The sequence below is a fragment of the Anolis carolinensis genome, chromosome 1, assembly GCF_035594765.1.
Source record: "Anolis carolinensis isolate JA03-04 chromosome 1, rAnoCar3.1.pri, whole genome shotgun sequence".
Lineage (NCBI taxonomy): Eukaryota > Metazoa > Chordata > Lepidosauria > Squamata > Dactyloidae > Anolis > Anolis carolinensis.
The window spans coordinates 20,508,608-20,536,352 of record NC_085841.1 but is presented as its reverse complement, the minus strand read 5'-3'; the positions used below and the strand labels follow the sequence as shown (position 1 = coordinate 20,536,352).

The 27,745-nt window shown below is 39.3% G+C and overlaps 1 protein-coding gene and 1 long non-coding RNA gene across 6 annotated transcripts in view; one reads left to right on the top strand and one right to left on the bottom strand.

Moving 5' to 3' along the window:
* The window catches only part of LOC103280578 (uncharacterized), a 248,778-nt gene that overhangs the window by 211,830 nt on the left and 9,203 nt on the right, over positions 1-27,745 (top strand). For 2 of the 4 annotated variants that reach the window (XR_001730880.2, XR_010002941.1), the window contains 3 exons: positions 9,018-9,104; positions 15,759-15,873; positions 26,658-26,929. This is a non-coding gene — a long non-coding RNA (uncharacterized LOC103280578). The remainder of the gene's footprint in view (positions 1-9,017; positions 9,105-15,758; positions 15,874-26,657; positions 26,930-27,745) is intronic. The other 2 variants (XR_010002940.1, XR_010002942.1) reach the window with 1 other exon arrangement.
* bcl2l11 (BCL2 like 11) overlaps positions 10,223-27,745 on the bottom strand; it is a 39,238-nt gene continuing 21,715 nt past the window's right edge. For both annotated transcript variants that reach the window (XM_062970725.1, XM_062970726.1), the window contains exon 4: positions 10,223-17,332. In XM_062970725.1, coding sequence (XP_062826795.1) covers positions 17,243-17,332 — 90 coding nt within the window. In that variant the 3' untranslated portion in view covers positions 10,223-17,242. The remainder of the gene's footprint in view (positions 17,333-27,745) is intronic.

The following is a 27,745-nucleotide window of genomic DNA, read 5'->3' as shown; positions in this document are numbered from 1 at the left end:
AAGGTTACTTGTCAGTCTCTTTTTTATGTCTGACTTCTCAGTTTTGGACTCTCCTTTTATAAGGTTCCTTAAAGGAATACAGTAGAGTCTCACTTATCCAACATAAACGGGCTGGCAGAACGTTGGATAAGCGAATATGTTGGATAATAAGGAGAGATTAAGAAAAAGCCTATTAAACATCAAAATAGGTTATGATTTTACAAATTAAGCACCAAAACATCATGTTATACAGCACATTTGACAGAAAAAGTAGTTCATTACACATTAATGCTGTGTAGTAATTACTGTATTTACTAATTTAGCACCAAAATATCATAATGCATTGAAAACATTGACTACAAAAATGTGTTGGATAATCCAGAACATTGGATAAGTGAGACTCTACTGTAATTAGAAAAACTCTCCCAGTTGCTTTTAGAAGACTGCTTTTCTACTTCTTACTGTGTGTGCAAATGTGGACCATCCATTGATATATTTAAGTTTCTAAATATTTTGTAAATAAAGGCACTGGAGTTTTAGCTGCTCTCTGAGCTTTTGCTCTGAAGGGTGGGATAAAAAAATTGCTTATACAAATAAACACTTGTGGCATTTGAGGACTATTTATACTGTGTCATCGGTACATTGTGGTGCCTTATAGAAACAAAACAGACGGCTCCCGAGTTGCTTACAGTTGAAAACAGGCCGAGGATAAAAGGCAAGAGGTAGAGAAGGAAGAAGGCTTGTGGACAGATTGAAAGCTTGGTTATGGTTGGAAATGAGACATGAGAAGGTAACTCAAAGGCCTTCTAGAAAAGATAGGCTTTGAAGAGGGATATATTGAAAGCCCAATATCCCAGCATTCATTAGAAGAGTCCTCAGACTCCTCTGCTCATATGATTTGTTCTCCACTTCAACACCAGTGAAGATTTGTTTGTGAAGCAACCGTGTGATCATTTATTTGGCAGCTGTTGGTGGGTGTGTGCTCCTTTCATGTTGTGGCTGTCAACCGCATGGCTACAGAGCCCCCAGTCTTCTCACGGCCCTTGGGCAACGCTTTGACCTGAGCAGGAAAGGCTGAGTCAGGGGCCCCAAGCCAGGAGCATTTCTGCAATTCACACACTTTACTGGAAATGTGACAGCTTCCCTGAACGTCTCCTCCAGGCCTGGGAGGAAGGGAAGAGCAATTCTCTACTGGCCAGATATTTTGTCGTCTCAGTTCAGGGTTTTCAAGGTGGGGCTGCTTTGATGTATGGGGGATGGTAGTGACGTATATATTACAAAATTCACTTCCATTGTCACAGTTCCCTTTCCAGTCTATAGCACAGGGGTCCCCAAACTAAGGCCCGGGGGCCGGATGCGGCCCTCCAAGGTCATTTACCTGGCCCCTGCCCTCATTTATAATATAATATTTTATATCAGTTTTAATAATATAATATATTATATATATATATATATGATATTGATAATATTATCATGTTATACAATGTAATACTAATAATAATACCATATAATAATATTAATTACATGTTATATACAGTAGAGTCTCACTTATCCAACACTCGCTTATCCAACGTTCTGGATTATCCAACGCATTTTTGTAGTCAATGTTTTCAATATATCGTGATATTTTGGTGCTAAATTCATAAATACAGTAATTATTACATAGCATTACTGCATATTGAACTACTTTTTCTGCCAAATTTGTTGTCTAACCTGATGTTTTGGTGCTTAATTTGTAAAATCATAATGTAATTTGATGTTTAATAGGCTTTTCCTTAATCCCTCCTTATTATCCAACATATTCGCTTATCCAACATTCTGCCGGCCCGTTTATGTTGGATAAGTGAGACTTTACTGTATTACATATAATATTACAGTATAGTGGTATAGTTCAATATAGTAATATATAATGCTAATATTGTGCTATGCTAATAATATAATATATTGTATGTACATACAGCTGCTCTGAATCCCCTTCGGAGTGAGAAGGGCGGGATTATAAATGTAGTAAATGAATAAATAAATAATTGTAGACTTAGGCTCGCCCAAAGTCTGAAATGACTTGAAGGCACACAACAACAACAATCCTAATTAACTTGACTATCTCATTGGCCAGAAGCAGGCCCACACTTCCTATTGAAATCCTGATAGGTTTATGTTGGTTAATATTGTTTTCATTTTTAAATATTTTATTGTTCTTTCATTGTTGTTGTTGTTTTGCACTACAAATAAGACATGTGCAGTGTGCATAAGGATTTGCTCGTATTTCTTTTTCAAATGATAATTCGGCCCCTCAACAGTCTGAAGGATTGTGGACCGGCCCACTACTTAAAAAGTTTGAGGACCCCTGCTATAGCATTCTCTGACATTATTCATCTGAAAAAAAAATTATCCTGTCTCACATTCGGACCTGTCTACATGAACAAGAAAAATCATTCACCTCCTGTTGGCCACTAATCTGTGCTAAATAACATTCATGACCATTTGCATCCCAACTGGTTTGTTGTCCCTTAAAAAGAATTGCCTTTTACGCTGCACCCTGGCTGAAGGTCTGAATTAGTTCCAGAGTCTTTTTCATGTGGCTGTCCCCAACATTGGAGCTGGCAGAGGAGCCATAAGAAGCCCAAAGTGGTTGGTAGGAGGTGACAAGGGCCAACAAATCGTATGATTGTTCCCCTCATGGAAGTGAGCTTGGTCATGGTTGAATTTTTAATTTTAAATTCACCACAATTTTTATGAAATCTATATGTGGATAATCACAGATCAGTACACTAGTGTATCAGTATTAGCGCACCTCCATATGACAGGGTGACTAAGGACATTTGGCCATAATATGTACTGTATATACTCGAGTATAAACCGACTCGAATATAAGCCGAGGCACCTAATTTTACCACAAAAAAACTGGGAAAACATTGACTCCAGTATAAACCGAGGGTGGTAAATTTCAGAAATAAAAATAGATACCAATAAAATTACATTAATTGAGGCATCAGTAGGTTAAATTTGAGTAGGTTATCTCAAATTTAAGATAAGACTGTCCAACTCTGTTCAAATCATTATTCTCATCTTCTTCAATGTAAATGTGCTTATGTATCCTTTTAATAATAATAGAGTAAAATAATACATGTAATAATAATAATAATAAATACAGGAAACTAATACATGTAATAATAATAAATACAGGAAAATAATACATGTAATAATAAATAGAGTAAAATAATAAATGCAATAATAATAATAAGATCAGAGTGAAATAATAAATGTAATAATAATAATAATAATAATAATAGAGTAAAATAAATGTAATAGCAACAATAATAGATAAAAATAATAAATGTAATAATACCAATAATAATAGATAAAAATAATAAATGTACCATTATTATTGTACTGCGGGCTGTGGTGCAGGCTGGAGAGCAGCTGCAATGAATCACTGCAATGAATCATTCTGACCAGGAGGTCATGAGTTCGAGGCCTGCTCGGAGCCTATGTTTGTTTGTCTTTGTTCTATGTTAAAAAGGCATTGAATGTTTGCCTATATGTGTAATGTGATCCGCCCTGAGTCCCCTTCGGGGTGAGAAGGGCAGAATATAAATGCTGTAAATAAATAAATAAATATATTCTCGAGTATAAGCTGACCCAAACATAAGCCAACCAGGACCCTCACCCGAATATAAGCCGAGGGGGGCTTTTTCAGTCTTAAAAAAAGGGCTGAAAAACTAGGCTTATACTTGAGTATTTGCAGTATATTTGCATGCATGATAGGAAGAGGGAGAAAAGCGAAGCAGGCTTCCATGGAGTTATCCATAGTATGAAGGGAAGTAAGCACACATAGAGATGGGTTTGGCCAAGGACTTGTGTGGCTGCTTACGCTGATCTCATCACAATGTTATTGCTGTGTGTGCCATTGATATCGGAAAAACACGAAGTGAAAAAGGGTGGATTTTTCTCCCAGGTGTAGACAGAACCTCAGGGGAGGATTTATTTATTTACAAATACTTAGGGAAGATTTTCAGTTCAGAGGAGTTCTAGTTGCAGGGAATGATTTTAGAGAACAAGAACATAGTGCAAAAAGCAATGCAAATAATACTAATGCAGAAGTCACTTTTGTTCACTGGTGGTGTGCTATGGTCCAAAAATTTGTTTGTCAAATGGAATGGAAGATGCTGCCTTGGTGGATGGTGGAGTCTCCTTCTCTGAAGGTTTTTAAACAGAGGCTGGATGGCCATCTGTTGGGGGTGCTTTGATTGTGTTTTTCTTCAAGGTGGGGGAGGTTGCACTGGATGGCCCTTGTGGTCTCTTCCATTTCTATGATTCTTCTATTAAGGATAAGGAAAATGAGGCTGGAAAGTGTATTTTGAGAACTTGGGAGATTTGTTGCCATTCCAAGCAGAGAGAGATGATCTAGCCTCACAATGTGTTGGATTGACAGGATTCCCCCCCCCCCAGTGTGCCATAGATCTGCACTATATTTTTTCCTATTGATTACAACTACTTCTCCCTTTCCTGAATACCTGCATCAGACTAGTAGGCACTTCTCTACAGACACTGCTCTGGTCTAGTGGGAGTGCCTTCTTTCTTAATACAATCCATTTCCAAGAAGCCTGAAGAACAAGGAAGTTTATTGTTTCTGTTTTGCCATCTTAGAAGTGAAAAACTGAGTCAGAGTGAGCTGTTCTGGGCCATGAAGTCCATCATGCCTCAAAAAATGGATGTACTGTCTGGTACTAAAGTAAACTACAGTTGGAAACATCTAAATGGCTTCAGCTTAGGAAAGGTAACCAATGGTTACTATCAGGATGTGCTCATTGGTTCCATAATATTTTTGTCACAAGAAAGGCTTCTCAATCTTATGCAAACATGAACTCCTGTTGTTTCCTCAGCACCTGCAGGATGTGAGCACCTCTGTTGAAGCATTTTATGACTAGGACATCAGAAACAGATTCACTTGGTATGAGATATGCCATATAAATAGCCTTCTTCTGTCATTCAGGCATATAAAGATTCTTCTCAGGGATTTCTTTTGGGGCAGTGCACAGGGGAGCAAACTAAACCACTTTTCTATGGCATTTTTTGTCTTCTTCCCACTGTATGTCTAACCTAAGGAATATATATACATTCAGGATGTGGTTATTCGCAATACAGAGCAGTGATGAGTAGTCTCTGCATCCCAGCCTTGTGCCCAACTCAGAATTAATCAGAGGAAAAGGCATTAATTTAGTTGATGTTGCGAAAGCAGCCAGACACTAGTAGACCTGGTGGATTAATTCTGAGTCACCAAGGGTTGTAGGTCCAGACTTGCTTCATATCATGTCATTTCTAAGATTTTTCTACTGCTTATGTTTCATTCATCAACGTGGAAGAGGAGAAAAATAGAAAAAGTATGTTATTTTCTGGGGTTTTTCTTCTAAATGCCCTTTTCCAGCAAAAATGGATCATTTTTTTTAAAAAAGTCTTTAACTCAAAGCATAATGCTCAGCCATTACAAGATAAGATAGCTGAGGATTCACGTTTACAGGTTTTAACAACCGATGATACCCTAAAACCCTTCTTTTGCAGCCTTTGCAGTACCCTGACCAAATATTTTTCGCGACTCACTATTTTTTATTTTGTAAAGAAACATAATACATCAAAAGTGGTGGAACAATATATTGATAGGAAAGTGAGGGAGGTGGAAGGGTTCTGAAAATAGGTGAAAAGAGAAAACCTGAGGGGAGGGGGGGGGGGGGAGAGAAAGAAAGAAAAGAAAAGAAAAGAAAAGAAAAGAAAAGAAGAAAGATAATAATAATGAAAAAAATTGGTTCTTCCCATCTTGACCTCGGAGTTTTCTCTTTCATTGATTACATATTGGTATTTTCCATTAGTCTTTTTTCACTTAAACCATTTTATATTGTAGATAAGTCTATCGTGAAGTCCATTCTTCTTTTTATCAAGAATTTTATGAAGTTTGTCCAGTCTGTTTTATTTTTACTCTCTCTTACTTTTCCTCGGGAGTAGGAAGTTTTTTCCCTTTCCAGACTTTTGCTATTGTTAGTCTGGCCGCTGTGCTTATGTAGAAAAATATTCTGTCCTTCTTTTTAAAAAAAATTGAATTTGTAAAGCTTAGTAAATACATTTCAGGTTCTAATTTAAATTTGATTCCTATGATTTCCTGTGTTATTTGATGTATTATCTTCCAAAATTCTTTTAATTTCTCACAGGTCCACCATTGATGAAAAAAACCCTTCTTTTGCAGCCTTTGCAGTACCCTGACCAAAGAATTTTGAAGATGCTGGAGATCAGGGAACTAAGAAATGAGTTCTGTAGCACTCTCCCTGTCATTGTATTTAAGACAATGGGTCTCATTCGCTCCCTGTTCTCAGGGAGAGCATTGCAAATATAACTTCCCCAGTATCCAGTGTCTGGGAAACACTTCAGTATTCATAGAAAGGGGTTGTTGTTTTTGTTTTTTTTGGGGGGGGGGTACGATCACATGGAAATATGATCCCATAACTGAATATGAGTCAACAGTGTGGTGCAGCAGCTACAAAAGCCATTGCAGTTCTAGGCTGCAGCAATAGGAGTATAATGTCTACATAGCCACACTCTTCTGCTTTGGCCAGGCCTCATCTGGAATACTGTGTCCAGTTCTGGGGACCACAATTCAAGAAAGATATTGACCAGATGCAAGGTGTCCAGACAAAGGCAACCAAATGTGTGGAAGCCAAGCCTTATGCGGAGCAACTTAGGGAGTTAGGTATGTTTAACTTGGAGAAAAGAAAGCTGAGAGGAGAAATTATGGCAATGTTTAAATGTTTGAAGTGATGTCACATTGAGGAGGGGGGAAACTCGTTTTCTGCTGTTTTGGAGATTAGGACATGGAACAATGGATTCAAATTGCAGAAAAAGAGATTCCACCTAAACATTTGGAAGAACTTCCTCATGTTAACAGCTGTTCAGATAGGAATGTGTTGCTCGCAAAGTTGCCTTCTCTGGAGGTTTTTAAGCAAAGACTGGTCATCTGTCAGGAGTTTTTTACATTGTGTTTTCCTGCATGACAGAATGGGGTTGGACTGGATGGCCCTTGTGTTCTCTTCCAGCTCTATTTCTATTGTTAAAAAAACTTTCCAATCACAAGAGGTGGCTTTTTAGCCACATGTTTTAGTTTATGTGTTGGTGAGGGCATCTGTGGGCAGTACTTACACAATATATTCTTTATAGAAGTCTTCACATCCCCGTTTCTGTAAAATAATGTTAAAAAAACTTGATATCCAGCTGCATATTTTGTGTCACGGTCTTGTTTAAGACTCAGGAGTCTCAGGAAAAAATAGACAGTCCTCTTCCTCCTTTCATCTATCCCATCAGTAATTGAAAAATGTCTCTCCTTTTGATTGGAAAGCACGGACTATATGGTGACTCTTTTCTATCCTGTCACAAGTTACAGGGTGTTTATGGTGCACAAAGCCCTCCACTTACACACTGATTGAAAGACAAACTCTCATGTGTGCACACTTTCTTCCACGGTCACGTTTTCACACATGACCTCAGAATCACGGCTCTTTGGCAGGTTGTATGAGTGATAATGGAGCAGAGGAGGAGGAGGAGGAGGAGGAAGAGGCTGGCGTTGCTGCTGCTTCAGGCTGCTTAAAGAAGGAACGCTGCCAGAGTTCAGACAGCCTGCTGATTCAGCAAAGGCCCCTTGAAACCCTATCTCTCTCTGTTTCTCCAGCAAAATGCAGCTGCCTGGTAGAGTGAGCCTTGACTGGTGCCGGGGAATCCTGAGCCATGCACACAACTTGTGCACACTGTCAAGACGTGTGCCGATTGGGAGGGCCTCCCTCTAGCTTGTTAAATCAAGGACATTTTGCATACAAACCTCTAGTGTGTGTGCGTGTGCACCAAAAGGAAAGAGAGCCGTAATCCAAACAACTAACTTTCTTAAGCTTTGCCCTGTCTGGTCCCCACAGCACTGTGGTGAGGCAAGCATAGAGCAAGAAATCTGTGTTGTCTTTGTAATTTGGGGCTCCCTAAGTGATGGAGAGTTTAGCCCAAGGATAAAACAGATAGATTACAACTGTCTTGGTAACATATGCAGACCTAGGATGAGTGTGAAGTTTCTAAATTTTTCTTTGTATTTGCCGGTTGATATTGTTGGTGTTAGTACATTTGTCTTTGTCTTGGTTCTGTAGTAAATTAAATAGCCAGTTAGATAGTTGTAGTTTTATCAATATAAATGATAATAATTCTGTTTTTTGTATTAGTGTGGCTCTTTTACTGTTTTCTTCGTTCTGCATAAAGCTTAGTTTAAAAAAAAAAATAGGAACATACAGTACTTGGATACTATGTGACTGTTCCCCTGACCAGGAAATGGCTGTTTCTCAGAGACACACAAAAGAAAGGGACAAGTGTTCTTTCTGGCAGAACATGTTTCACAATTTCAGTGAGAGCTCCGTTTTAGTGGTTGGTGCATTTAACAAAATCCTTGCATGAAGTGCAATCGCTGAACTCGTGATGAAAATGTGGGAACACACACAGCCCAAGTTGAATTTGATTTGGTTGGTGACTATGGCCAATAGCTTCCACTATGACAACCAGAAAATCCAGCAATAGTCACATCACATCTCTTGATGCACTCTTTTAGTTCTTCGTAATTTGCTGTGAGAGTGCATCATGCCTGGAGCAATAGTAAGCTTATGATTTATCACAATTTCCAGACCAATTTGGAGTTACTTGAGAGCTAAGTGCCTCTTTGTTCAAGTCTTTCAGAATGCCTCTCCAACACAAGCTGAAACAAAGAAGAGCTAGGTGTTGTTCAAATCAATTCCAGCTTACAGTGGTGGCTGTGACATAGGGTTTTCTTGGCAAGATGCAGTCAGAGGAAGCTTCCCTGTGAGCCATTCACTTTCAAGCATACTTGGCAGTATCCAGTATGTGTATACAGTTTTCAACAGTTATATTGAAACAAGCTAAATAAAAGCTAAAAAAAAGTTGGCCTCAACGTACTGTAGAGCTGGGTGTGGTCATAAGGTAATAAACCTATTTAATGTCTTTTGCAGATTGCAAGGAGCATTGTGAAAGCCTTCCAGTCACTCTACCATCTCACAGTTCTTTTGAATCTTAGGCTTGTTTCTTCAGCACCAAAGGTAATTAATTTCTGCCGTTTAACAGTATGGCATATTAGCATCCTTTGCTGTGTTTCTCGGATGTGAACGAACTATTTGCTCTGCAACAAAGATGCAGAATGCTGTTTCAGTTCAGTTTGGCATAGAAAATTTCAACTCATCAGGAAAAACAAATTGTTGTACGAGACCCATATAATTGTGTTGTCGAAGCCTTTCATGGCTTCACTGGGTTACTGAGAGTTTTCCGGGCTGTATGGCCATGTTCCAGAAGCTCCTGGAACATGGCCATTCAGTCCGGAAAACACACAACAACCCATATAATTCTTTGCTCATTCCTTCATTGATAAATGTGGGTCTTTGGTCACTCTGGCAATGCTGTGGCAGGTTGTGATTCTGTTGCAGCAAAAAGAGTGTATTTCACTGAAGCAGGGTGTATCTCTTTACTGATGAAACAGTGGGTGGTGTAATCAGATAAATGAAATTAAAAAGCCAACATAATCCAAGTTCTGCATCAGGAAACTCTTAATTCTCTGTTGTGACTATCTGACACAAATTACGGTAAGCTCATGGTCATATCTGCCCAGTTTTGTTTTCTCCTTTTTTCTGTACTGAAAAAAAATCTTATTTCTGCCTTTAAAAATGTAAAATTTTTATATTGGGATAAAAAGCATTTTAAGATATTAGTAATCAGTATTTTGATGATGTATCCTTTAATTTTATTTTAAAAACTCGCAACGTGTCAGATTGGCAGACTAGACAGGATATGAAATCAGTAAACAATCAACCCAGATAGAAAGTGAGAAATGCCTGTGGTCCCTGGTTACTATTGCCATTATTAGCAGTGACTTCATAGGAGCTGATTTCAAAACTGTAATATTAAAAGCCTTGTTTTGGTTGCTCTGTTTTGTGTCTCTTCTTCAAAAATAACAAAACGCTGGGTGAATTAGAGATAGCATTGCGAGAGTGTTACTCAATGAGGGCACACATTTTAAGGGCCAGTTAAATTTCTGTGCAAATTATTAACATCCAGCTATTTAAATCCAATCCAGAACCTTGTGAGTGTTTATGATCTGTAATTGTAAAAACAAGCAATCCGTTGAAAAACGCTTATTAAACAAATAGGAACATGCAACACACAGTCAATAGTTGAAAGTTTTATTCATATAAAATTAATTATTAACATAAAAGATTGCATCTTAAAAAAAAAAGATCTGCAGTTATTTACAGCAGTATTGCACAAGTAAAGTGGCAATTACCCTGTCAAATTTTCATCAGTGCAAAACACAAGTAAGCCAGGGAAACTGCAATAAAAATGCTACATATGCTGGGTTCTATGAAATAACATTAGTGATTAATCAGTACAGGATCAGTGCTACATGGAAGTTTGTACCTGATGATAAAGGCGCTGCCATACAGTAACAAGTGGGTGCAAAATTTCAGTCTTCCCGCTAAACACTTAGTAGTTCTCAAATAACCTGCAGGTACTTCTTTAGCTCATGAGGTAACAGCCATTTCCCAAGCCTCGTAAACTGAGGTCAAGGGACCAGGTCTTAAATAGCCCTTACTTACTTCAAGCAGGATTGAAGGAAGAAACGGAAGCACCTAAAAGATTCGAACCAGCACCGAATGACGTTGCAACAAATCTGTGATGGTGATGTTTTCTGTGGACTAATGCTGCATGCAAATGGGTTTTCAGGGTACATTTATCTGTTATTAAAGACTGACTAGTTCAGAGCACTGCATGTTGGTTAAATAAAATGTTCATTCTAAGCCACAGTTGGTTCCCACAATGTTATTGGAAGGAATTAATATTCAAAGCTGCTAAGGCAGGCATGGGCAAACTTGAGTCCTCCGGGTGTATTGGACTTCAACTCCCACAATTCCTAACAGCCGGTAGGCTGTTAGGAATTGTGGGAGTTGAAGTCCAATACACCCGGAGGGCCCAAGTTTGCCCAGGCCTGTGCTAAGGTGATACTAAGGACCATGGTGGCGCAGCGGGTTAAACCACTAAGCTGCTGAACTTGCTGACCGGAAGGTCGGCGGTTCCAATCCATGGGATGGGGTGAGCTCCTGTTGCTAGCCCTAGCTTCTGCCAACCTAGCAGTTCGAAAACATGCAAATGTGAGTAGATCAATAGGTACCGCGCCTGTGGGAAGGTAACGGCACTCCATGCAGTCATGCTGACCACGTGACCTAGGAGGAGTCTATGGATAAGCTGGCTCTTCAGCTCAGAAATGGAGATGAGCACGACTCCCAGAATCGGACTCGACTAGACTTAATGTCAAGGGAAATCTTTACCTTTACCTAAGGCAGTGGTTCTCAATCTGTGGGTCCCCAGGTGTTTGGGGCTACAACTCCCAGAAATTTCAGCCAGTTTACCAGCTGTTAGGATTTCTGGGAGTTGAAGGCCAAAACATCTGGAGACCAACAGATTGAGAACCACTGACCTAAGGCGATGCTGAATGTGGTCCTCTAATATGTGCAGTTATTTCCCCAAATACAGATTTGAACTCAATCCCTATCTTCATATTTGAACACTTAAAAAACATAAGATAGGGAAGGCAGCAACAGAGATGTGAAGAAACGAAGAGTTTTTAAAAATCTAGAACAGCATCAGCTACGTCAAACTAGTAGACAGTGCTCTAAACTGATCAATCACTATTTCCATATATACTAAGTAAAATTCAAAAGAAAAAAGGAATTTACAAGAACTTAAATAAGCAGGAAATAAATATACACAATTTCTACAAGTTACAGCATTATGAAACAGTAGAGTGCATTAATTACAAAGAAAAGAAGTCTACAGTATTTAACAAGATAAATTCTACCAAAAAAAGGGGTTTAGAGAAATGTACTTCTGCTATACAAAAATCTTACATGATGTAGTTAGAAAAGAGGGAACATTGCACACAGGTAACATTTGGCTCAGATGAGAAGAACAAACTGCTCTAATCTAATAAATACTCAAATATTTACAATCATTGAAAGAAATAAAAAAGCATACAAAGTCTTAGTTGATGCAATTTCTCTACAAAGAAATTTGAATCTGGTTTCTCCACAACCAAAGAAAGTTCTTCATAAAATGTTTGGCAGGAGTTTGTTTTTGAAAGTATCTCTAGAAAAGGCAAAAAGAATTCCCTACAAGACGAGATTAGATATATGAATAGATATAAAGGTTATTAAAACCCACAAGTCTTATCAAGGACACCGTGGGGTTATTTATCCAAGGCACAAACCTGCACCAAACTGTGAAACCACCCAAAGGGACTTTTAATTTTTTTTTCATATTTTAAGATATTTGTTAAAGAATAAGGTGTGTTAATGTCTTGAAAAACAAGCGAGGTTGGGTTTGGGCCACACAGTGCCAATATCTTGTCCTTCACTGTTTATGTTATAATTCACAGAATTTTTAAAAATACTTCTTCAGTTTTCAATAAGTTTGCCCAAAGCCATGGCAGCAAGCGAACTGCTCTTCCAGGCTAAGGGTTAGCACATACATGTATGTGTACACAACTCAAGGCACTGGGCCAGCCAAGCCTTATTTTTTGGGGGAGGGGAGAAAACGTTTAGGGAAAATGACTATAATACACTGACAGTCTGATACCTTTCCAGAATAGCTCCTCATTCCCCTCAGCCCATGCTCTCTCCACAGATAAGAAGCCAATGACAAAGCCAGGGTATCCCAAAGAATCATAACATCCTAGAGTTGAAAAGGACCACAAAGGCCATCCAGTCCAACAGCATCTGTACGGAAGAAAAGGGCTGTCTTCCAACTTGTTACAGGTAGGAGTCCCTTTGGATCAGGCATGGGCAAACTTGGGCCCTCCAGGCGTTTTGGACTTCAACTCCCACAATTCCTAACAGCCGGTAGGCTGTTAGCAATTGTGGGAGTTGAAGTCCAAAACACCTGGAGGGCCCAAGTTTGCCCATGCCTGCTCTAGATCCTGCCTACTGTGATAATACTGGATGATAATAGAATATTACACTAAGAGAAGTTAATGTCAGAGTGCTCCAAATACAGAAGTCTTGGCACAAAAACTCACTCTCAATTCGAAACTGCACTTTGGTTAATTGTGCAAGCTGTCATCTGGTCACAAATAGTATGATTTGCAAGCGTTGTGTTGGGTGAGTCAGGTAACCAATTTCAGCCAATATGGCCTCAAATAGATTTTTAAATATTTGCACTGGAAACATGGTAGAATTGAAATCCCAGGCTGCTAATCCAAGTTTACTGGCAAATTTCCAACTAGAAAAGGCAAATTTATGTTTGTTAGATACTGGGATTTTTTAATTCAAATTTGGAAGCTTTCTACGCACCCCCATCATCTCGTGGCTATCTCAATTCTCATGTAAAAAAAACCTGTATTTTTGTTTAAAATAGTTTCCCAAAACCATTCTAAATTATTCGTCCTCACTTGTGAGGGCAGAATACAATACTGTATTGCTGTATATACTGTATTCACTTCCCTACTTTATATTTCCCTGGCGTTTGAATGCCATGAGAAGTCCCTATTGCACAATATCAATTTGAGCAATATTGTTTTGGCTGCTAAAACCCCTTTTCTTGCCTTTTTCAATTAACCAGTCTTTTGTGAACAAGAAGCAAATATACAGGCCAAATTCCTTTTAGCAATACTTCTGCTTGAAATTAAAGAAACAAAACAAATTTGGGAGGAAAAAATATATATACAGTTGTTAACCAAAGCTAAGAAAGGAGATGAAAACAATATTCCTCCAAAGCTATCAAGGTCATATTCGTGTTGGTGCACTGTAATCATTTTAGCTTCCAGATAAGTCTCTTCCCAGTGTATTTAAAGAAACAATAACCAATGCTTCCCTGCTGGGCCTGGAACAAGAATCACAAGAGGAAATTAGTTTTCCAATAGTTGAACTTAGGCAGAGGTAAACGCAGCTTCTAGTCTGGGAAAGTTATGCTTGGGCCATAATTCCCAGAATTTCCCAGCCAACATAGTCTTTGGCCATAACACCTGGGAGATTCTGGGACTCATGCCTTCCAATACTTTTGCAAAGATGATCAATGCTTAGTGCCTGTTTATAAACAAGGGTGCTAAAGGGAATGGATATGAAGATGCCTCAGTACTGTGGATGACAAAACTCTGAAAAATATATACTGTTTTTCACTGAATCTAAGGCACCATCAAATGTAGGGCGTGCCATGTTTTTGAAGCCCCTTAAAAACAGAAAAAGTGTGCCCTAGACTTAACGAAATATGGTAATAGCACTCTGAATCACTTCTGAACAGCTTAAAGGGGTGAAAAACAGCTGCTTTTTGAAACTGACATGGTTTTCAGTGGTGTGGGTGAAACCAGAAATAGATTTGGAAACTGTTTTCTATACAATTAAAATAAACCACTGTTGTATGCAGTCTCTCCACCATGATCAATGGACAGGAAAACATTACATGGTCAGAGCACAATAAAGGGCACTTAAATGCACTGAAACTTTTAAATGAATCAACACTTCCAGGAAGTTCCTCTTAAACCTTCTCACATTTAAATTTTTAAAAAAATCCATACATGAACCATTTTACCATAATGTGGTGCAGCACAGGTAAACAGCTTGTTTTTATGGTTTTCCTCCTATAATAAATTTTCATTTCTGCCCCCCCCCCCAAAAAAAATCATCAAATACATTAGGTTTTGCTACAATCTATGTGTAACATTTGGAGAAAGGAGATGGGACTTGCAATCATGGGGATCCTTCTCCATTTAAAAATGGCAGCTCGTTTTTGAAATTTTGTCTTTTTAGTAGGAAATCTATGCATTCTTGCTGTGCTCTAATCCATTTAGTTCAAGAATCCCCATCCTTACCTCTCCTTTCTATTTAGTTTGCAGAAACAAACTGCAGGACAAGGGATCTAAACATTGCCCTCAATGGCGCAATGGGTTAAACCCTTGTGCCAGCAGGATTTCTGACCCAAAGGTCAGCAGTTCGAATCTGGGGATGATCTCCCGTCTTTCAACTCCAGTTTCTCATGAGGGGATATGGGAGAACCACCCACAGGATGGTAAAACATCTGGGCATCCTTGGGCAACGTCCTTGCAGACGGCCAATTCTCTCACACCAGAAGCGACTTGCAGTTTCTCAAGTCAATCCTGACACGAAAAAACCCTAAACATTAGGAAGAGCAAGAGCTGTTTAACTTGGAATATGCTGTCTTGGGGCATGGTGGAGTCCCCTTTTTTGTAGGTTTTAAAAAGAGGCTGCATGGCCATCTACTGGGAGTGCTTTGATTGTGTGTTCCTGTGAGGCAGAATAGGGTTGGCGTGAATGGCCCTTATGGTCTCTTCCAACTCTAGGGTTCTATGCTTATTTAATTTCTTAAGCCCATACAACTCACCTGTTTGCAGTGAGTTAGCCTAGGTTCAGAATGCTGCTTGTTTCTCAGTTTAACACACTGCAAATAGTCTGGATTTCCCTAAATACTGTCTGGGGGCCTATATCAAGTAGGCAGATTGTAACACAGTTTTGTGTCCTTCCTTATCCCTTGGAGTCCTGCTACTGTTTGGAGAAGCTGAGATGAAACGGCAGATGAAGCAACATCTCATCTCTGCCGAAAGAGAGGTAGATAATAAGGGTGCACTCATGAACGGAGTGCAACCTTGGTTTATTTCCCCAATAATTGTCTCCACTGCTCTCTTCTCCCCCCAAAAGCAAGCGCCAACAGCGGTCTCTCATGGGGCTTAACAGAAGGTTGGGAGCTGCCAGAGGGAGAAGGCTTTTGAAGGACTAGAAAATAGCCTCATCCGAAAAGGGATATATTATACATGTAAGTAAATAACACTGTCATGTGTGCATATCACTAAAGAGATCCTGTTCATCCAGATTGGGTAATGAGCCAATTAATTATTCCGCTCATGTGAAACTGGTGCTCCCAAACGGGGAAAATACTCCTTTTAAGATCTGTCAACCGGAAGATTTTACCCCTGGCTTAGTCTTTTGGCATTTTGACTCTCTGATCAAATTGAACACTGTGCTGTTGTTGACTTCAAACTCACACAGCGAGTCAGTAGTCCTTATACATTCCACATTATGGTTGTGAGGTCATCTTATCTCTTTTACAAACTTTCAGAAAAAAAGGCAGCAATGATATAATCCAGAATGGTTAAAAAGCAAAGACACGAAAACAGGATTTAAAGGACAGCAAAGAATAGCAGAGTGAAGATCAAAACAGTGCCTGGAATTATGCAGTAGGACCCTGTTGCTGTAACAACACGGGGCAATATTGCACACATGTAGGAACTGCTTTCATCCACATGCAATGACTTATTGCTACATTGCTCCCCATCTTCCCCACCTCCGTATATGTTACAGAATATACATGTTTGTCTATACAAAGATTGTAAGAAGACAATTGTAAAAAGGCAACCTGGTGTCATTATTTGGACCATTAAATCTTTCACAGTTTAATCTCAACTTTCAAAGCAAATTCCAACATATCTCCTTCTGGGCTGCAAGAGGCAGAAGCTTTATACAATGGGAAATCCAATCCGGTGCTTACACAGCAGATACCTGTTCCTTTTTGCAAACCTTTTCTGTGTGTGTAAGTCATGCAGGGGCAGCAGTAGATTTTTATTTATTTTTGGAGTTGACAGAAGTATCAGTTCAAACCTTTCCATCTTGCCCTTGGTGACCATGCACTCTTGTGGAGGTAAATACTCCGAAAGGAATGGAGGATCTGTCACCAGAGTCTTGCCTTTCACTGTTTGGAAAGCTATACAGTAAATCCTCAATGTAAAATCAAGGCAGCTTCACAAAGTAGCTGGCTCAGTCAATTCCACCGCAGGTTCTAAGAACAGTTTAAATTTTGATCATTTTCTTGAAAGCTTCAAGTTGCGTTGTTTTTAAAAAGTTCCAACGACAAAATGTCAGCTTTGCTCGTGCGTGAAATCCCGTTTCCAAAAAGTAGTCCTTCTCCAAACATCCATCAAGTTTTGTTTACAAGAAACTTTCATTTTAAAAAACCTGCTTTTCTTTTAAAAAGTAAAGGTCCAAATGCCAAATTTCAGAGTTCTTTCACTCTGTCCTGAAAGTCCCTTAAAATCAGGAAGGATCTGTTCAATGTATTCGGAGATGCAATTCACGGTTGCTGCTCATGAAAATGAGTAAAGAATCCCAGCAGCCTCTTGAAGCATTAGTCACTGCATTCTCCAAATGAAGCGGACAATGTAATGTAACAGGCGCAAAATTATGATCTGATGGTTTACTGCTTGGTAATCCAAGAAACCCTGTAAGAGGAAATGAGAGGTTATTTTAACTCGTGAAACCTTCCGGTCTGACAGCAATAATTACCAAATTTATTGGAATAACTGTGCCAACGCATAAGCATTTATAGTATAAAACTGCAACAGCTGCACCAAATAATGTACAGTAGCATTGTTACGCTGGAAGTGCAGCACAGGGGGTCGTGGTGCATGGATTACACATTGAGACTGTAACACAAATTGCATCTAGCTCTAAAGGTGGTGCAAAACACCTGACCACAAACCAGTTTGTGTGCTGCGTTCCTATCATAACAACTGTTGTTTTATATTTGAACAATGATACAGAATATATAAGCTATAGAGTCTAGACACACAAGACAAAACTTTAACAAAATTGGGAAGTCATTAAAGATTGTGGTGGAGATTAGCTTGTCTCTAAATAGATGATTGCTAGACAGCTTTGTGTTGTTTCCCTTTCTTGAGGGAAAAGAAAAAATCAGCAAGATGATGTACAGTATTCTCTCAAAACCTGAAGTCTCCTTTTCCTTTCTAGTTATTCTTCTCCTTTTTTTATTTAAGCACCTATCCAGGAGCCACACATTGTTGATCACATTTTTCCAAAAATGCAGCGGGATTTCAGTTTTCTCTAAAATATGACTGGATATAGAGCAGTGGTTCCCAACCTTTTTTTTGACCAGGACCCACTTGACAGGGGAGCACTTTGACTAGGGACCACTCTCCAACATTAGTACCAAAAGGGTTACGAATCAGTTTTGGTCAACTTTACGATTCGGTTTGGTTATTTGGGGTGCTAATTCAGCAAACTGCATTGCATAGACCACATCAGCTCTAGTTTCTGAACCAGAACATATGCCATCCAGTAGTCGCCATCTGCTTGCCGACAGAAAACCATATTTAATAATCTCGAGCTGATGTGGTCTATCCAATGCAATGGTCAGCTCTGTGGAAAGGAACGGAAATAAAATAACCACTGATATAGTGTAGCTCTGGCCAAGTGCAATGGCCATTAAGTATGAGGGTTCTTCTTCCCGGCATTGGACTCCATCCCACTCCCCAGCCGGCCTTCTTCAGCCCACACAAACACCACCACACCCCAGGCTCAATTTGCACAGCTTCTTACTTCATTCTGCAACATCTACAACTGCGAAGAGAATGCAAATGGATAATCTCGTATAAGGCTAGGTAGAATATTTCTTGCTAAACTAGATATCATGTATGAACAAAACTTTTTACTGATTTAATCTAGTAATATCCCATTACATCATTTTGGTAATCCTTATAATAATACTGAGAAACTCACAACTCTGTCCTAAACACATCCTTTCACAAAGAGGGATGTCAGCTCAAGTCACATGGAAGAAAAGATAACACATTACTAAAAACTTCGTCATGAGCATGGTCATAGAATCAGCGTTGGAAGAGATCTCGTAGGCCATCCAGTCCAACCCCCTGCCAAGAAGCAGGAAAATTGCATTCAAAACATCCCCAACAGATGGCCATCCAGCCTGTTTAAAAGCCTTCAAAGAAGGAGCCTCCACCACAGTCTGGCGCAGAGAGTTCCACTGCTGAACAGCTTTCAGTTAGGAAGTTCTGCCAAATGTTCAGATGGAATCTCCTTTCCTGGGCTGTGGTGCAGGCGGGAGAGCAAGCCAGCTGCAATTAACTGCAATGAATCACTCTGACCAGGAGGTCATGAGTTCAAGGCCCGCTTGGAGCCTATGTTTGTTTGTCTTTGTTCTATGTTAAAAGGCATTGAATGTTTGCCTATATGTGTAATGTGATCCGCCCTGAGCCCCCTTCGGGGTGAGAAGGGTGGAATATAAATGCTATAAATAAATAAATAGTTTGAAGCCATTGATGTTTGCCTTCTAATCTCTTTTTTCCAATTTCCATTCCATTTTCATCTTCAACCACTCATAATTACTGTGGTTAGCAACCAAAGTCAAACAGATAGATATGCTCAAACAGATCCTTACAGATAGCAGCAGCCTATCATGCAATCATATATGGGAAGGATGCCTCATTCTCCTATTCTGGGATGACTCCTGAATTCAGGCACAGAAATGTATACGGGATAGAGCCAGATAAAGCAAACATAAATGAATAAAGATTGTGCAAACAGATCTCTCTGGTTCCCCCATGCTATATGTGGAGATGTTTTGGCATTCTGCGCCTGGCTCAATGCAAAACCTGTTCTCATGAAAAGCTCACTACTTGCCTACAGTAGTCTGGCTCATATTTTTCTGCATGCTGGTGACCAGAAGTAAAGAAATCCTTCTTCTTTGAGAAAATTCAGACATTGCTAACACAGCGTCTGAAGCAATTGTCGCTAAATTTAATCTTGCTCTACACTGCTTAATTCACTGCCACTAAACTTAATGTGAGGTTTGTTATAAGAAACAAATGATATATAATTTATGAGATCTGGTAGAGTGCACAGAAGGGGAAAAATAGAAGAAGCCAAAAACAAGATGGTATTCTCAGAGTATAATTGTGTCATTGTCTAAATTGTTGACTTTCAAAAAATGTTAGAGATTCCCGAAGGATGAAATCTGGTAGCTATAATTTATCTGAGAAACCAGTGATTTGGCTTAGCTTGTGCAAAGAACCTAAATAAAGCTATAGGCAATCTGCGCCAGAGCTAATGAACTAGTGAACCTCTAAATTATTCTCAAGTGACTCCACCTGTGTAAACACCCACTGGTTCAAGTTTGGGTATAAATATATGCAGGCAGATATATTTGGGGGGGGGGGGGTACAGCCATGTAACACGAAACATGGCAGGCACATATTAATAAAATGGCTGTGGCTCAACCTTAGGCAAAACTCCAAAACTAAAGGAAAATAGGTGCCCTATTAGATACATATATTACTTGTTTTGATTTTACTGATCTGGAGAAGACTTTTTAAAGATAATGTGAGAGCACCTCACATACTGCATTTCTATGTAATACAATGTTCTACCCAAGTACCCAAAGATGCCATGGGTGATTGAGAAGTCATATGTGTTGATACACAATAAAAATAAACACAACAAAAACAATAAAACACTTAAATCCATTAAAAAGCATTTCTTAAGAAATCAAGCAATAGAGTTAACAATCTGCAAAATGATTAGAACAATGCCTATGCAAATAGTTCAGAAGGATAGCTGTGTTTCAAACCAAAAATACAGTAGAGTCTCGCTTATCCAACATAAACCGGCCGGCAGAACGTTGGATAAGCGAATATGTTGGATAACAAGGAGAGATTAAGGAAAAGCCTATTAAACATCAAATTAGGTTATGATTTTACAAATTAAGCACCAAAACATCATGTTATACAACAAATTTGACAGAAAAAGTAGTTCAATACACATAATGCTATGTAGTAATTACTGTATTTACGAATTTAGCACCAAAATATCACGATGTATTGAAAACATTGACTACAAAAATGTGCTGGATAATCCAGAATGTTGGATAAGCGAGTGTTGGATAAGTGAGACTCTACTGTACTGTGATAACTTAAAACAGCATTTCTCAACTTGGGGACCAAGACCCCTGAAGGGGTCGCCAAAGACCATCAGAAAACACATATTTCTGATGGTCTTAGAAACCCAATCCCTCCAGTATTTTCTGTTAGTCATGGGGTTTCTGTGTGGGAAATTTGGCCCAATTTTATCATTGGTGGGGTTCAAGGGGCTCTTTTATTGTAGGTGAACTATAAATCTCAGCAACTACAACTCCCAAATGTCAAGTCTCTTTTCCCCAAACTCTACCAGTGTTCAAATTTGGGCATATTGAGTATTTCATGTCAAGTTTGGTCCAGATCCATCATTGTTTGGAATCCACAGTGCTCTCTGGGTGTAGGTGTACTACAACCCAAAACTCAAGGTCAATGCCCACCAAACCCTTCCAATATTTTCTGTTGGTCATGGGAGGTCTGTGTGCCAAGTTTGGTTCAATTCCATCGTTGGTGGAGTTCAGCGTTATCTTTGATTGTAGGTTAAGTATAAATCCCAGCAACGACAACTCCCAAATAACAAAATCAATCTCCCCAACCCCACCAGTATTCAAATATTGGGTATTTGTGCCAAATTTGGTCCAGTGAATGAAAATACATCTTGCATATCAGATATTCACATCACAATTTGTAACAATAGCAAAATTACAGTTATGAAGTGGTAACGAAAATAATTTTACGGTTGGGAGTAACCACAACATGAGGAATTGTATTAAGGGGTCGCAGCATTAGGAAGGTTGAGAACCACAGACTTAAAATGTCTGGAAGATTTATTGCAGTTTGTGCTTTCGTGACTCACACCAGACTCATACCAACAGGTATCAGAGAATATTTGGCAGGCTTTAAAACAACAGAAAACTTTTTAACATATTATTTTGTGGCATTTGGACAGCCTTTGTTTCAAGATGGAAAAAATGCCAAAATACAGCATTTGGAAAAAGCTAGGAAGAGACGGGATTTCACCAAGTAGGGTGAAATAGTTAACATGCCACAAGACACTTCCCTTCAATTCAACACAAAACGCTGTTGACATTTCCAGAGACCAAACCAGGGAAGTACAGTAACAGCTGGTTCAAGCTTTTTCTGGCCAAGTCCTCACCCAATTCACCTGACATAAAGGATTTGTGATAAGACTGCAAAGGCTTCCCCTCCATTGCTACACAACAAGATGGGAGGAAATCAGCTTCATGTCTACAATTCCTGTAAAGGCACTCAAACAACAGCTTGCGATTTTTATCTTAGATGTACAGGATTGTTCCAAAATTAGCATTTCATACATTTATTTTCAAAACCGTAAAGGGTTCATTTAAAGCTGTGGGGAAAAGAATGGCTGCATTGCTTTTCAAGGCAAGCCTAACCAGAGTATCAAAGCCTCCTGAAGGTTTGAATAGGAATGATAGCTCAATATACAAAAGCTACAAAAGATGACAGCAGTACAAAAGATTCTGTTGTCACCAAACACTATGGTCACTTAATAAGGTATACATAAAACACTAAAAGAATAATCTACAATCCAATTCAGCCAGGAGAGAAGAAAGCCTCTACAAAGTACAGGAGGGAATAGGGTTCTGCATAACAACCACTTCATATAATACCTTCTCAAACAAAAGGAAGATTCGTACAAATATGCAAACACACCTACTATAGCAACTCTTTTGTACCTAAGCAAATCTGGCTCTAATCAAAGCCTAGATGGATGTGAACCTATTTGAGAACCATTTGCATGATCTGTTGAAATCTATAGAAGGAAGTTGAGACAAAGTTATAATAAATAAATAGTAGTCCCCATGTTTCTCAGAGACATTAAAAGCATTGAGGAGCCAGTCTTGGTGGTTAACATTATCTCATAGACCTATTCAACAAACTCCACCTGGAAATCTAAGGAAATGTTGGGCTTTCAAATACCAAGAATACTGTATTGCCACCTAAGCGCAAAACAAAACCCCCACAACAAAACAGAATTAGTACATGCACTCAGCTGTTGCTGTTGTTGTTGTTATTAATCATGTTTATATCATGCCTTCTCTCTCTACACGGAGACTCAAAGTGGCTCATAATTTAAAATATTACAATTTAAAATATACAGTATACAAATATTAAAATAGTATTAAACAACATTAATATTGTTAATGTTAATATTAAAAACAATTCAAGTTAAAACCATAAAAACATCTACAACCACAGCACCCCCTGACTTAAGCACTTTCATCTTTAAATGCCTGTCTGAATAAAAAGGTTTTTAGCCTGCTGCCGGAAGGACACCAGGGAGGAGGCCAGTCTGGCTTCCTTGGGAAAAAGGAAGTTCCAGAGTCCAGGGGCAGCCACCAAGAAGGCCTGCTCTCTCGTTCCCACCAGCCAAGCTTGAGATGGAGGTGGGACTGAGAGAAGGGCCTCTCCTGAAAATCTCAGGGCCCAGGGCAGGTTCGTACAAGGGATGCAGTCAGCCAAACAGCCTGGACATGGACTGTCTAGGGCTTTAAGGTCATAAACAGCACTTTGAGTTGAGCCCAGAAACAGACTGGCAGCCAGTGGTGCTGCTTCAGCAGGGAGGTGGTGCGCTCCTTGTAGCTAGCCCCAATTAGCAACCTGGCTGCAGCTCTTTGGACCAGCTGAAGTTTCTGAGCACTCTTCAGAGGCAGCTCCATGTAGAGCGCATTACAGTACAGTAATCCAGATGCGATGTAACTAAGGCATGTACCACCATGGCTTCTCAAGCAACGGGCACAGTTGGCGCACAAGATTTAATTGTGCAAAGGCCTTCCTGGCCACTACTGACACCTGGGCCTCCAGGTTCAGAGCCAACTCCAGAGCAAACTGCAGACCAGCACAGGCTGGATCCCTATTCCCTGATCTGTCTTCCAACTAACCAGGACTGTCTTGTCTGGATTAAGTTTCATTTTGTTTGCGCTCATCCAGTCCATTACTGATGACAGGCACTGGTTTAGGATCAGGACAACCTCCTTGGCTGTAGGTGGAAGGAGTAGGAGACTTGGGCATCATATGCATATAGGTGGCACCGAACTCCAAAACTCCAGATGACCTCTCCCAGCTGTTTCATGTATATGTTAAACAGCATGGGGGACAAAACAGAACCCTGAAGAACCCCACAGGACAATGGCCAGGGGTTCGAACAGGAGTCCCCCAGCACCACCTTCTGGGTACGGCCCTCCAGGAAGGATTGGAGCCACAATAAAACAGTACCTCCAGGTCCGATCCCAGCGAGATGAACCAGAAGGATACCATGGTCAATGGTCTCAAAAGCTGCTGAGAGATCCAGGAGAACCAACAGGGACACACTCCCCCTGTCTAACTCTCTGCGTATGTCATCCACAAAGGCGACCAAAGCTGCCTCTGTTCCATAGCTAGGCTTGAAACCACATTGAAATGGAGCTAGATAATCAGTATCCATGAAAAGAGTAATGATGCTTGGGAATGCAATGGGTGACCTTGGATAAGGCACTCTCAACTTAAAAGGAAAGCAGTGGCAAGCCTTCTATGAATATAACTAAGAAAATCCCATGGTGGAGCTGTCATAATGTGGAGCCAACTTAAAGGCATATGATAACAACAAATAAAACACTATTGTCATTGCATCAGCAAGATTTAATACCAATTTAAGCAAATAGATGGGAAAGCAAAAAAAAGACTATTTCAGCATATATTAAGGAACACATGATTAAGCTCATATGTGTATGTGCATGAATTTTTACTAACTGTATAAAAGAACTTTAATGTAAAAAACACACAACAGCTGCAATTCTCTTAAGTGAAGAAGCTTCCTAAGGGTTAACGTCTGTGCACTGATAGGTACCATGTGGATGAAATGATGCAAGAGCCTGGATTGGCAACAGTGGAATGCAGTAATGCCCAAATCAAAACAATCTGTAAGTTCAATCCAGGGAAGCAGGTGCATAGGAAACAAAAACAGACCTTGACAGCCACTCACTCTTTCTGAAGTCTCTGGTGAATTTACTATTGTTATCAGTAGTAACATTGAGCTGCATATCCTTTGCAAGTTTCCCTATATGAATGAGGAAACAACAACAAAAAGCCCTCTGTCTAAAACCCAGTTCATATAAAAACCAAATGATTCACCTCTACATTTTGTCACAGAACATCATGTCTGCACGTTATTTTGGTGTGTGACAAATCAGGTGTGTGATGCTTTGCCAGCTGAACATGAAAACTACATGATCCAAAATAAAGGCGTGAAAAACGGGAAAGAGCTAAATATAAAACACGCTAAACAGCCAAAGAAGTTTAGCCAAAACAAATAGCTAATGGGAAGCAAAACAGAACTGAGGAAATATTTCTTAAGCTGAAAATTGCTGCCTGGAAAAAATGGCATATCACTCACTTAGGTTTAACCAAGGATGCAAATAACATGGGGGCATCTGGAGGGGAAAATGTTACATGAAAGCTGAACCCCCACCCTTCTCCCCACCATTTTCCTTGGCTGTTTTTCCCCTCCACAAGTTTTGGGATTGGTGAAAAGAATTACATGACCCTTCCCTTCAACCACTTTTCTTTTGCAAATGTATTCCCTCCTCACATTCACTCACTTTAGGTGGGAAATTTCTTAGTGGATTTCTAGCCTGTGAATCGTTCATATCCCTTTGGGAAAAGATCAAGAGAACTCTGTCACAGATCAGTTTATGGTGACAACAAATGAACTTCCAAATAGGTTATTAGGTCTGCCAATATTGCCTAGAGGCACCACTATTGCACCACTTAGAAAAGGAAGGAATTTACAAGAGCTTTGGAATAGTGGTTAGAAGGAAGACCTATTCGCACTGCACTGGAAATGAGCAGCTTGTTACATGTCCACTCACAAAAATAGCAAAAGAAAATTTAACCCCAGAACTGAATTATTTCTGAAGTATACTTTCATTGTATCAAAAGAAACCAGACCACATTCTAGTGACTACTTGTTTAAAAAAGAAGAATTAGCTTGCATTAACTGGAGAGTAAACATGTCTGAACATGTCCAGAAACGAAGCAGAAGTCCTTCCCTATCTATCTATAAACCTGCAATGCTACCTCAAAATTTTCAATATACAGTAGCAAAGTACAGTGAATTGCTATGAAACACTCTGTTCCAGTGTCTTAAAACAAGCAGAACTTCGTCCCAATTACACGTAATAATGAGTGCCATGGAAATGCATTATATTTGCAGTAGTTTCATATATTTTAGAGTCATAAGCACACACTAAAAGCATTCATAGCATCCATAGCCAACAGCTAGCTATATCTGGGAATATATCAAATTAAGATATCTCTGATCTACGTTTTGTATAAAAACAAGCATATATCTGCCAACAACAGATAATGCCAACCTTTCTGATTTTGCTCTTCTACCTATAATGGAAAGCTGTTACAGTTAGCAGAATTCTTCATCAGTTGGTTTCCATGCCAGGTTGACGGGCAGGGAGAAAAACCATGACAGCCATGCTTCATCAAATGTGCAGCTCCCTAAATCATGTTTTCCGCCTTTCTGCTGAAAAATGTCTTATGTTGCTGAACCCAAGGAGTTTCTAATGTTAGAATTAACAAGTCTCAGATATTAACTTTTAGTTCCTCATTTATTTTCTTTCTATACAGATACATGCACACTGCAAAGACTATTATAATATTTCAAACATTACAGTGCAAGAAAATGTCACCTTCCTTCTCAGAGATTTTACTGTTTCCTTCAATGTTTTCGCCAACAGTCTCCAATTCACATCTACAGTATATACATCAGCAGTGATACAGTGATGCATACTGATTAGCAATACCATCTCTATCAACCATCCTGACGTTTCTCTTTCCTTTTTATTTCCAGCTGTACTTGTGCCAAAACTGCTGAGAACCAAACCTGTTTCTGTTTGTCATCTATCCCAACTTCAATTTGTGATGGCACTATGAATGGGAGATCTCCAAGAAACCCTGATCATCAACTATCCATCTCAGGTCTTGAAAACTCAAGGCCTTTGTTGAATCTAGCCACGTGTGATGCCATCTTCCCTCTTGGCTTACTGCCTTCCAATTTGGAGTGTTATATCAGCAAAAGGGTTTTAAGTATCAGACAAAGATGAAGATGTAGTAATCTTCAAGGTGAGTACACCCAGCATGCTAACATAGATAAACCTCTTCTTTAGACTGAAGTGTTTTATCAAATCAGGTCTTTGGCAAACTTAATGAACATTAGTTCCACTTTCTATCTACTCTTATTGTTAATTATTTTCAAGCCAACTTTGACTTCTTACAAATCTATGAACGAAAGACCTATGGGAGTCCTAGTCATTAGAGACCCCAATCAGATCTTGCAAGTCCAGGGCCATGGCTTCCTTGTTTCACTTGTCTATACCAGGGCTTCTCAAACTTTTCCACTAATGGCTCTTTTTGGCCCAAGAAATATTTACATGACTTGAGGATATATAAAATAAATACAAAAATCATATATTTCCTGATAACAAAGCAGCATTTACAAGGTTTACTGAACAAGCCGATTCTTTTTCATGAAGTACAACTGAAGCATTTTCTGCAGAGTCCACTGTAAACATTGCATAAATGATTCATGTAAATGTCTAAATCTATCTCTAGGTAGTGTTCAGAAAACTTTTACTAATGCCAATGTTATGGGATCCCAGTATTGAGCTAAGAGTACCCCATTTGTTTAAGAAGCAGTGGTCTATACCCTGTATTTTGGGGCCTCCATTACACATATTCCTTGTTCTGCGAAACACTAATCTATCCTTATCCAGCATTCCTGTCAGTGTGTTACTGTGATCACAGTGTGAGAATAGAAACAGGAATAACTAGGTTCAAAAAAAGGATTCAGACATAAAACTCACTTGGTGACCTTAGACCAATCACCATGTCATCAACTATCCTACAATATTGTTCCTAAGATAGAAGAGGTACAATCTG